This window comes from Actinia tenebrosa, unplaced genomic scaffold (assembly GCF_029948245.1).
Source record: "Actinia tenebrosa isolate PJP-AT-01 unplaced genomic scaffold, QUT_ActTen_1.0 PGA_scaffold8__29_contigs__length_14323225, whole genome shotgun sequence".
NCBI lineage: Eukaryota > Metazoa > Cnidaria > Anthozoa > Actiniaria > Actiniidae > Actinia > Actinia tenebrosa.
The window spans coordinates 3272365-3284147 of record NW_028292585.1 but is presented as its reverse complement, the minus strand read 5'-3'; the positions used below and the strand labels follow the sequence as shown (position 1 = coordinate 3284147).

At 41.7% G+C, this 11783-nt stretch overlaps 2 protein-coding genes across 2 annotated transcripts; both read right to left on the bottom strand.

The window, feature by feature from the left end:
* Window positions 1–149: 149 nt before the first annotated feature.
* On the bottom strand, window positions 150–3519 carry LOC116307029 (calpain-1 catalytic subunit-like). The gene is made up of 11 exons (XM_089040768.1): window positions 3306–3519; window positions 3002–3041; window positions 2577–2651; window positions 2332–2389; window positions 2207–2243; window positions 1904–1925; window positions 1584–1652; window positions 1225–1303; window positions 948–1064; window positions 683–744; window positions 150–538 (listed from the first exon to the last, which is right to left on the bottom strand). Exons 1-11 carry the CDS (start codon window positions 3443–3445, stop codon window positions 512–514), a joined length of 726 nt encoding a protein of 241 aa, XP_088896894.1. The 5' UTR covers window positions 3446–3519; the 3' UTR covers window positions 150–511.
* Window positions 3520–4144: 625 nt separating this feature from the next.
* On the bottom strand, window positions 4145–4932 carry LOC148904969 (uncharacterized). The gene has a single exon (XM_089040771.1). It carries the CDS (start codon window positions 4930–4932, stop codon window positions 4267–4269), a length of 666 nt encoding a protein of 221 aa, XP_088896897.1. The 3' UTR covers window positions 4145–4266.
* Window positions 4933–11783: the final 6851 nt, after the last annotated feature.

Below are 11783 nucleotides of genomic sequence, written 5' to 3'. Positions count from 1 at the left end.
AGGTTCCATGGCCATACTGACTTTCGGTGGTTACGTGACCTTAACATGTAAGCAAGACAGATACAGCTACTTCAAAAAACATTGGTGAAGGTTTTGTTGACCAACAAATGTTGGAAAACTTACTGTCGAGTAAATTTATTTAACAACATCAACTTTTATAACTATTAACAATAATAATGATAGAATAATAATAATATTTAATAATAATATTTTGCGTGGCATACCATGGCTTCTTGCACAAGCCTTTAGGGGATCGTGCTGTTTACTAAAGACATATAATTGGGAAGTGGGATATTCCATGGTGTATCACGAGGAAGCATTGAATAACTATTTTCTATCACAGCATTGAAAAACCATCACATGCACATCGGTCTTCATGCATTTTGATTGGCTGTATCTTCAATGTGTGGGATAACACTTAGTCTACAACAATCAACATAGATGTTCGAAGTAGTTTACTGATTAATTGGACTAATTTTGCTCCTGTTGCAGGCTGGGTAGTGACATGTCTTCAAATGCAGAGAGTTGCCATAATGAACTAAAAATAAGAGAGAATCGAAAGAAGAAAAAAAATGTTTAATGAAAAAAAAGTATGCCTAAACTATTTTTGTGTCAATGTCAATCAACAATTGATTGACACATTAAACTACGGAAGGCTTTGCATCTCTTACATCATACTTACGTCATCCATGCTAAAAACAACCTTGCCAGTCCGCGAAGCTCGCGATCTTCTAAGAAAACTTTCTGTAATGAAAACGTATGAAAACTGGATAATTAGAGAAAAATTTATCGCATTTTGGGTTCTTATGACGAAGAATAGACCTCAATAAATTAGTTGGGGGGAATATTTTCCCATTCCAGACCACGTGTCATTCTCAAAAAAGTACACAATCAGCATGCCGTCGGACCGATTACATGAGCCTAAGAGAGATACCTAATAGACTCACCGAACATCAAAACAAGCCTGACGTTAATTTGTACGAACATGTCGAAACTGATGACGCCACGCTTGCTGTGGAACCTCAGTACAATGGTCTCCAGTGAACGATTACTAAGCTTGAAATCTGTCCGGAAAGAAGAGAAAAAGTCACATCTCGCTCGCAGATTGGCGCGCTTTATCAAGACTTCATGGCTGTCGAGGTTTCACTCCACACGATTCCAAATGGATGGAAAAGAAATTCGAAGAAAAATACCGGGTATTTATAGACTTTTCTTCTTACTTACTTAGTCCCTTGAGAGCATCACGTAACTCGTACGCGCCCATCTCGCCAATGTTATCTTTGTCATAGTACTGGAAATGTCGCTAAAAACAAACAACAAGAGGAAGCAAAACATCGTATCAACTAAGAATTAAAGAATGCATGGATCATGCAGTAAATAGACCTCTTTATTTTACATGTGCGTTTCAGACCACGTGTCATTCCCTTGAGTATAACTTTTTGTTTAATAGTTGCGCGAATTAAGACACATAAATATGGATATAACCCAAACAAAGAATTTTATTCTCCAGAGAATGACACGTAGTCTGAACTGGGAAAATGAACTTTACCCTCAAGGTAAATATGTTTTTTGGTATGACTCACCTTCCAAGTTTTGATCAACATCCAGAGCTCAACGAATTCTTCATATTCCAAAACACCATTTTTGTTGTACTGCCATTAGTTATGAAAATAAGCTGCTATATATATAAGAACACGTATACCAGGAGCATGCATTCTGGTCTAGCTTGGGTACAAACATTTTTATATATTAACCCCTGGGAATATGTTCTAATACTCACTTGTCATAGAGGGAACGAACCCGAAACCCAAGAGGGCTAGTTAGAGCGGCTAGTGCCACTCTTGATTCCCCTAACCCTTTCATTTTGTTTTAGCAACTTTTTTTATTATGATTCAAAGGATACGTCAAACAATGTTATCATACTTCTGTTAAGAACAAAAGATAGCGGAAAATGTTGTTAGCGTTAATGTGTAATAATAGTGAATTAGATACAGTGGTAGTGTATTAGTGTGTGCGGAAAAGCCATAAACCATCACAGCCATGCGAAATTTGACTTGCCATACTATTATGGATTTCGTACTGATAGAAGACGTACTACGTCCGTGGCTGTGATGGTTGTTAAAGTTAAGAAAATATATCAAAAGTCTTTGCGCTTCAACATGAAGTAGGTCGGTCCCTTCGGCGTTATACGTTTTAGGTTACTAACCTGCAGGTCTCTAGACTGAACATCGAAAAAGAGCTGTCTGAAATAACAAGTAGTTTAGTTAGAGGATTCTGTTACGAGCAGATCCGACCTTGATTCAACCGATGCTTAGTGATAACTAGACTTACCATTACTGAATGATTGATTGAGGACAAGCTGTAAGTCATGCTGATCGACAACTGCTTCCTAAAAAAAGCGAACAAATATACAAAGGATAAACGAGTTAAAAAACCGAAAAAAACATGAAAAATATGGGTTGTACGCATGCGTGTAATGGCCGTAGAGCCCCAGTATCCTTACAGCGCATGCTCGAGGAAATGGCGCATGCGCAGTAAGAATGACAAACGGCTCTGCGGGCGAGTGTTGTACTCACTTCACCAGCGATGTCCAAGAAGAACTTCCGGTAAGTTTGTTCGAACTTTGTTCGGTCGAAATTGGAAAGTTTTGGCTGAAAAATAAAAACATTTATGAATGTTACTATGTGCAGAGATCGCAGAAAGGGAAAAACATTTCCTGAAATCGTGTAAAAAGATCGATATGACAGTCAGATGTGACAGTTACGTGTCACTTTGTAATGGTGTCACGGTATAATTGCCCTTGCGTGACCATGCAGTGTATATTCTTTCGGTTCAGAAATACAAGGCAGAGGAGGTTCGATCTTTTTAGTTGAATAACTTTATCAGTTACACTAGGTTAGCTCCATCACTATTACACAGTAAATATACAACCTGTTATCCCTAGAGGCCTTATAGAGATAAGAAAGAGCCTTCACAGATGCAGGAATGGGCCGCTACTTACTCTAGTTGAACCAATCAGCTCTGTTCTTTGATCAACCTCTCTGTTTCATTAAAAAATCATATATAAATATTCGGTTAGTTCCTGAGATTGGAAATATTTGAATAATGGACATACCAGAAAATCGGGGATAATGATGGACTTATAGTAGGAAGACACGGTGGATTTACGATGAAACGTGAAAATGAATGTGTAGGCGCTGGGAATGTGAAATAGACAGTGGCCACCTCATTAGAGCATGCGTAGTGCTTTTTTCTAACGATCGCGAGATTACTTTGATACTAGGACATAAGAAAACAACACTTACTTGATATCGTGGCATTTCTCTGCAAATATACGAGGCAGAAAATCCGCTTGTTGGTTTGGTTCGTACGTCGACGGGACAATGATGTATTCTCCTCGGTCCAGCAAGCAACGTAGCATTATCTCTCGCTCTTTTGTAAACATGTTTGTTTTAGCAACTGCATGGTTGTATTCGAAAAACTTTTGGTCAAGTCTTTGATGTTTTCCAAGGCTGCTAGGGACCTGAAGTACAGTCGATTAAGGAATGGATTTTATTCACTGTTTCTCACAAATAAATCCAGATGTTTTTTAAGCGCGTTTGACTTTTGTTATATTCTTTTTTCGCGCTCCAGCATAAAAAAACGTCAATCAGAACAAGAAAGAGAAGTTAGCGAAGAGAGCGAAGAGAGCGAAGAGAGCGAAGAGAGCGAAGAGAGCGAAGAGAAGAAGTCAAGCCAGAGATTTCATCTGAGCTGAAATAATACAATGAAAGAACTAATCTTCACAGTAAAAGGGAAGGAAGAAAGAAAGAAGTTACAGCTACGATCGTGGTACTTAAAAAAGGATTTATCAGAGGCCTGCTTGTCTTTGAAGACGTGGTTATCTTAAACCCAGCCTAAACCCAGGAAAGTAACCTAAAGTAAAAGCGACCTGAGGCAAGGCACTGAACTAGTGGAGAGTACAGTAACTTCATTCAGTCGACAAGAAAATAAGAAGAGAATCGCTCACAACCAAAACCAAACAGGGCAAAATTAAAAGGAAAAAACTTCTAGAACTGTAAGAACACTTAAATTTATTTATCAGCAAGAACTTTCAAAATATATTCAAGCTATCTTTAATTTAACTTAAGGATTTACAGTTCACAATTAGTTTCTTTATTAGTTTTCATGATTATATGTTGCTATCAGTAATATTATCTTGCCTTTATCAGAGTCTATATTTCAACATTAAAATAGAGAAATCAAAAGAAAAGGAAGATCGTGTGATTAGTTTGTGTGGGCTTGAACACCCCTCGAAGGCCTTCCACACACCCTGGTGGCAGCAGTGGTGGGTGACGCCGCCATCGTAGTAGATGGGAACTCCACCTGCACCGTAGAAGTGGTGGGTGACGCCGCCATCATGGTAGATGTGAAGTCCATCGCGATAGCAGTAGTCGTGGTTGACGCCGCCATCGTAGCAGATGTGGAGTCCACCGTGGTGGTACTAGTGGTGGGTGACGTCGCTATTGTAGTAGATGTGGAGTCCATCGTGGTAGTAGTGGTGGGTGACGCCACCATCGTAGTAGATGTGGAGTCAACCGCGATAGTAGTAGTGGTGGTTGACGCAGCCATCGCAGTAGAGGTTGAGTCCAACGCGATGACAGTAGTGGTGGTTGACGCCGCTATCGTAGTAGATGTGGAGTCTACCGTGGTGGTAGTAGTGGTGGATGACGCCGCCATCGTAGTAGATGTGGAGTCCACCGTGGTGGTAGTAGTGGTGGATGACGTCGCTATCGTAGTAGATGTGAAGTCCACCGTGGTGGTAGTGGTGGGTGACTCCACCATCGTAGTAGATGGGGAGTCCACCGCCATCGCAGTAGTGGTGGTTGACGCCGCCATCGCAGTAGATGTGGAGTCCACCGCGATGGCAGTAGGGGTGTGTGACGCCGTCATTGTAGTAAATCTGAAGTCCGCCTGGATCGTAAAAGTGGTGGGTGACCCGCTATCACGGAAGATGTCAAGTCCACAGCGATAGTAATAGTGGTAGGTGTCGCCGCCATCGTAGATGATGTGTAGTTCGTCTTGATCGTAGAAGAAGTGGGTGACGCCACCGTCGTAGTATATGTGGCGTTCACCGCGATGGCAGTAGTGGTGGGTTACGCCGCCATCGTAGATGATGTGTAGTCCACCGTGGTGGTAGTAGTGGTGGGTGGAGCCGCCATCGTAGTAGATGTGAAGTCCATCTTGTTCAAAGAAATAGTGGGTAACGCCGCCATCGTAGTAGATGTGGAGTCCACCACGATAGTAGTAGTGATGGGTGACGCCGCCATCGCAGTAGATGTGGAGTCCACCGCGATGGCAGTAGGGGTGTGTGACGCCGTCATTGTAGTAAATCTGAAGTCCGCCTGGATCGTAAAAGTGGTGGGTGACCCGCTATCACGGAAGATGTCAAGTCCACAGCGATAGTAGTAGTGACGGGTGACGCCGCAATCGTAAGAGATGTGGAGTGCCCCGCGATGGCAGTAGTGGTGCTTGACGCCGCCATCGTAGTAGATGTGGGGTCCACCGTGGTGGTGGTAGTGGTGGGTGACGCCGCCACCGTAGTAGATGTGGAGTTCATCGGGATAGTAGTAGTAATGGGTGACGCCGCCATCGTAATAGATGTGGGATGCACCGCAATGGCAGTAGTGGTGGTTGACGCCGGCATTGTAGTAGATGTGGGGTCCACCGTGGTGGTGGTAGTGGTGGGTGACGCCGCCACCGTAGTAGATGTGGAGTTCATCGGGATAGTAGTAGTGGTAGGTGACGTCGCTATTGTAGTAGATGTGGGGTCCACCGTGGTGGTAGTAGTGGTGGGTGAATCGGCCATCGTAGTTTATGTGGAGTCCACCGTGGTGGTGGTAGTGGTGGATGACGCCGCCATCGTAGAAGATGTGAAGTCCACCGTGGTGGTGGTAGTGGTGGATGACGCCGCCATCGTAGTAGATGTGGAGTGCCCCGCAATGGCAGTAGTGGTGGTTGACGCCGGCATCGTAATAGATGTGGGGTTCACCGTGGTGGTAGTAGTGGTGGGTGAATCGGCCATCGTAGTTTATGTGGAGTCCACCGTGGTGGTAGAGGGGGATGACGCCGCAATCGTAGTAGATGTGAAGTCCATCTTGTTCAAAGAAATAGTGGATGACGCCGCCATCGCAGTAGATGTGAAGTCCACCGCGATAGTAGTAGTGACGGGTGACGCCGCCATCGTAATAGATGTGGAGTCCATCTTGTTCAAAGAAATAGTGGGTAACGCCGCCATCGCGGTAGATGTGAAGTCCACCGCGATAGTAGTAGTGACGGGTGACGCCGCCATCGTAATAGATGTGGAGTGCCCCGCAATGGCAGTAGTGGTGGTTGACGCCGACATCGTAATAGATGTGGGGTCCACCGTGGTGGTAGTAGTGGTGGGTGAATCGGCCATCGTAGTTTATGTGGAGTCCACCGTGGTGGTAGAGGGGGATGACGCCGCAATCGTAGTAGATGTGAAGTCCATCTTGTTCAAAGAAATAGTGGATGACGCCGCCATCGCAGTAGATGTGAAGTCCACCGCGATAGTAGTAGTGACGGGTGACGCCGCCATCGTAATAGATGTGGAGTCCATCTTGTTCAAAGAAATAGTGGGTAACGCCGCCATCGCGGTAGATGTGAAGTCCACCGCGATAGTAGTAGTGACGGGTGACGCCGCCATCGTAATAGATGTGGAGTGCCCCGCAATGGCAGTAGTGGTGGTTGACGCCGACATCGTAATAGATGTGGGGTCCACCGTGGTGGTAGTAGTGGTGGGTGAATCGGCCATCGTAGTTTATGTGGAGTCCACCGTGGTGGTAGAGGGGGATGACGCCGCAATCGCAGTAGATGTGAAGTCCATCTTGTTCAAAGAAAGAGTGGATGACGCCGCCATCGCAGTAGATGTGAAGTCCACCGCGATAGTAGTAGTGACGGGTGACGCCGCCATCGTAGTAGGTGTGGAGTCCATCGTGGTGGTGGTAGTGGTGGGTGAAGTCGCCATTGTAGTAGATGTGGAGTGCTCCGCGATGGCAGTAGTGGTGGTTTACGCCGCCATCGTAGTAGATGTGGAGTCCACGGCGATGGTAGTTTTGGTGGGTGACGACGCCATTGTAGTAGAAGTAGAGTGCACCACGATGGCAGTAGTGGTGGATGACACCGCCATTGTAGTAGATGAGGAGTCCATCGCGATGGCAGTAGTTTTGGTGGGTGACGCCGCCATTGTAGTAGGTGTGGAGTCCACCGCGATGGTAGTGGTGGTGGATGACGCCGCCATTGTAGTAGATGTGGAGTCCACCGCGATGGCAGTAGTAGTGGTGACGACGCCATCGTAGTAGATGCGGAGTAGACTTGGATCGTAGTAGTGGAAGGTTACGCCGCCATCGTAGTAGATGTGGAGTCCACGGTGATGGTAGCAGTGGTGGATGACACCGCCATTGTAGTAGATGAGGAGTCCATCGCGATGGCAGTAGTTTTATGTGACGCCGACATTGTAGTAGGTGTGGAGTCCACCGCGATGGCAGTAGTGGTGTTGACACCGCCATCGTTGTAGATGTTGAGTCCACCGCGATAGTAATAATGGTCGTTGACGCCTCCATCGTAATAGATGTGGAGTCCACCTGGATCGTAGCAGTGGTGGGTGACGCCGTTATCGTAGTAGATGTGGGGTCCACAGCGATAGTAGTAATGTAGGGTGACGCCGCTATCGTAGTAGATGTGGAGTCCACCTGGATGGTAGAAGTGGTTGGTGACGCCGCTATCGTAGTAGATGTGAACTCCAGCGCGATAGTATTAGTGGTTGTTGACGCTGCCATCGTAGTAGATGTGGAGTCTACCGAGTTTATAATAGTGGTGGATGATGGTGTGATCATAGTAGTTGTGCTTGTAATTGCTGAAGAAAAGGATATATATTGCATTTATTTCAATGCAAAGAATAATAATTTCCAAAAGTTTTTGAAGCAAAGTGAAACAAAAATGTAGCTTAATAAACTAATCATAAAACAAGACAGCTTTTTGTTTAAAGTTCGTCACTAACTCATGTAGCCAAGAGCAATCGTTCGAATGGTAATATGTGTTAGAAAACGTGCCTTCCAAATCCAGTGACCCTATCAGATCTCACTTTATTTTGCAGTAAGCGTTTTTATTGTTATTATTCATTTCTATAGATTCTTTGACTTAAAGTGCTACTTGGTCGAAAACCGTTAATACATAATATTCAAATGTTGAATAATGACGGTAAAGGTTTTCCTGTACATTCTAAAAAATACAGTCAACTCTCGCCATGCGGACACCCTATATATATTACGGGCACCTCGCTATTACAGACAGGAGCAATATCCCCGGCAAAAATAATGACAAAGAAATGACCGTAATTAATTCTTGTTATTGCGGATGCTTGCTTTTACCGACACAAGTGACGTCACATTTATCTCTTCTCCACCAAGACTAAGGTGAGCAGTAGTGTCGAGTCAGCACCAGTGTTTAGCACCGAAACAAAGCCAGAAAGAAAACAACCTAAACTCGCACATTGTTTTATAATCTGGTCGAATGCAGCTCTCCCCGTGTGGCAAAACTACATCTCGGGAGCACCAGCATTCCGAACTATTCCAGAAGGATACGATATTATAGAAATGTATAGAACATCGCGTAACAATGCAGATCCTAAAACCATCCTGGTGTCTACATTGATGGAGAAAAACTATTGGCCTGTCAAGATAAGGCACCGATCTACAGGTAGCATGAAGTGGATAAAACTACCCGAAGACGAACCCACAGTCCGAGCCATTGCCGAGGAGAATATGGCTAATGAAGCCCTAACCACAGTTGTGGACCAGTAAAAGCAATGTAATATCGATAGCCTAGAGTAATTCGTAAAAACAAGCAACACAGCAAACAACAAGCGAAAGAATGTGAAAGTACTCGATGTCCGACCCGTAGTGTATAAAGGAAAGAATCGAAAACTGTTATTAGTAGAAGGCGGTGTTATGTATAAAGTTAAGCGATCTAGGTTGGAAAACACTGTAGAAGCCGGACAATTTGTTTAAAAACATACGTTCGTGTAAATCATTTGATTAGTTGTCAATATGCACACTGTAATACTTTTCTACTTATAAAATGAATAAACTATACAAAGAACTGTTATAATCGAGTCGTATCTCTTTGTTTACCCTTCAACTGAGAAGCGGTCCAGTCATTTTGACTTCTTAATAGATTTCTCGCTCCACTGCATTTTGCCTCGGTTTCATGTTTTGCCTCAAAAATCAGTACGATTTCGCATTCACCTAGCCCCCTTTTTCCTTCTTTTGATGAAGAGTTCGTTAACGGTAAAGATTTTGGCGTGTGTTTCATCTTTGGTAAACAAGTTCAAAGAAAGAGAGAAAGAATGGCCATGCTTAGTTCGAAAAACAACTTATGAGTCGACGCCAGGAGCGATCGGCGTGTTATTAATTATGCTCATCGAATGAGCAAACATGAAAATCTCAAGAAAACTTTAGAAACTGTTTAGCGAGATTTCGTTTATGCCCCTCCATAAAAACAAGACCGGGATGCACGACTACTCTCTTCAAGCAACTCAGAGCTTTATAAAAAAAAGAGGACTAAAACTTCATATGTTTACTAGAATGTTTTAACAAAGAGACACGCGCCATGATTTCTCTTAATTATTAAAATAATTAAGAGAAATCATGGCGCGTGCCTCTTTGTTTGTACAAAAAATAATACATAAGAAACAAGTAAGAACTTTAGAAACCCTGATCAAGTGTACAAAAAAAGAAATAGATTATAAATTATAATCAAATCAAATTAAGAGAAATCATGGCGCGTGCCTCTTTGTTTGTACAAAAAATAATACATAAGAAACAAGTAAGAACTTTAGAAACCCTGATCAAGTGTACAAAAAAAGAAATAGATTATAAATTATAATCAAATCATGGATCTAATATTGGAAAAAAAGTATAAAGTATAACAATATATATGATCTATTCAGATATCCAGAGAGAAGTTTGGAAAGATGTACTTCTAAAAATAGATATGACCTATCCAGCTATCTGGAGGAATTCGGGGAGATCGCTCCGGAGTTGCTATCGTTACCGGAACGGCTTCTGATTGGTTCTTAAATCCTATGACGTCAAGCTTTGGGCTAGTGCAATGACGTCATCTCCAGGGCTGATCCGCGATCCGCCCTGATCTGCCCTGATCTGCCCTGATCTGTCTGGTGCAGAACTGGTACTCAGTCATATCTACTTTCCCGCTCGTTTATTAAAGAGTACAAAAAATATCAATCCCGCCAAATGATTTCGGTTTATTAGCCAAGGTCTTTATTAGAGCAACTGAATTCATCAATGAAAATTTCAAATCTAGCTAAATGTTTCAAAAATAATAACAAAATGTGCATAGAATATAACTATGTAGAATAAAGATTTAACTTGACCATTGGAAAAAAGAGTTGAATAACTATAAAAATTCTCAAACAATTTTTGATAATAATTTTATTAATATTAAATATTATCATATAATTATCCATAAAATACCTATATTTCTCCATTTCGAAAAACTGATATTTTCACATGTGAAAATAACATGTTATTTTCACATGTGAAAATATCGTTACCATGTGTATTTAAGCTATTAGTTAGTTAGTTATAACAATGAAAAAGCTTATTAAGTTGATTTTATGGATAAATATATAATAAACAGAATATTACATGGTCGCTTGGAGATACGAAATTTATCTTCTCGTGTTGAAAATCTCTCACTCTCTCGCTACGCTCACTCGGGAGAGATCTTTTCAGCACTCGAAGATAAATTTTGTATCTCCGCGCGCCCATGTAATATCCTCTATATATTATAATTAATATTTTAAAAAATTGAATCGTTGGATGTCGGATGTTACCTGTTGAACACGATGACAACAGCACCAGGGCCAAAACAAGGGATTTCCAAGCCATTTTCAGCGTTTTCAGAGCTGGCTCATTAAAAAGGTACCATATCACTCGCCTGTTCACTTTCGACTGATTCCAAGAAATGTCTGATCAATAGAAAATTTTGCTGTATTCTCTGAAGCTTGACCGCTCAAGGCAATAATTGCAATGCAAAAAAAAAAAACAAAAAACAAAACAAAACAAAACAAAACAAAAAAAACACAAGGAAACAAATATAGCTGTTCTAAAAAAGACAAAATAAACATACCTTTACTCAAAAGATTATCCATCAACATTCTAGAAAATAGTTTAACTTAATTGAATGTTTACATTAATTAATTATTAATTACATTAATTTCAAAGCTAAGATCTTCAGTTGAGGAAGTTATTTTGACCTATTTTGCTTTTTACTAACACCTTAATTCTTTCGCTCTCAATCTCAACTTTGATTATGAAATTCTAACAACTTTAATGAACTTTAAACTAAACGCAACTCAAACATACAAACTCTATACAAAGAAAGACGACTATTATAACAGTTCATCTTAAGAATATTCTCAGTCAATATCAGGACTCTCGACACAGATATTGCGGCGGGCTTATGTATAAAAAAAAAGAGTGAGCGTTTTTCAAGCAGGAAATTAAATTAAACAAACTTCGTTTATTTGAATGAATTATATTGTTTTGTCTCTCAAGCTGTGTTTGAGAGCGGTATCTTTTAACAAGAGGTTTTGAAAAAGAAAATTTCAAGAAGACTATTTAAACAAATACTTTATTTCCAAAGGTCAATCAGTGTTTGCGTATTTTGTCAAAACAATGATTGTGGGGGGTGTAAGAGAA

What these genes read in the sequence shown, in the direction of transcription:
- LOC116307029 (XM_089040768.1), bottom strand. Translation starts at nt 3,445, where the DNA reads ATGTTTACAAAAGAGCGAGAGATAATGCTACGTTGCTTGCTGGACCGA. An exon ending in CAATCAATCATTCAGTAATG is followed by an intron (nt 2,244 to 2,331) that starts GTAAGTCTAGTT and finishes TTGTTATTTCAG; the next exon opens with ACAGCTCTTTTTCGATGTTC. An exon ending in CAGGCTTGTTTTGATGTTCG is followed by an intron (nt 745 to 947) that starts GTGAGTCTATTA and finishes TTTTCATTACAG; the next exon opens with AAAGTTTTCTTAGAAGATCG.
- LOC148904969 (XM_089040771.1), bottom strand. Translation starts at nt 4,932, where the DNA reads ATGACGGCGTCACACACCCCTACTGCCATCGCGGTGGACTCCACATCT.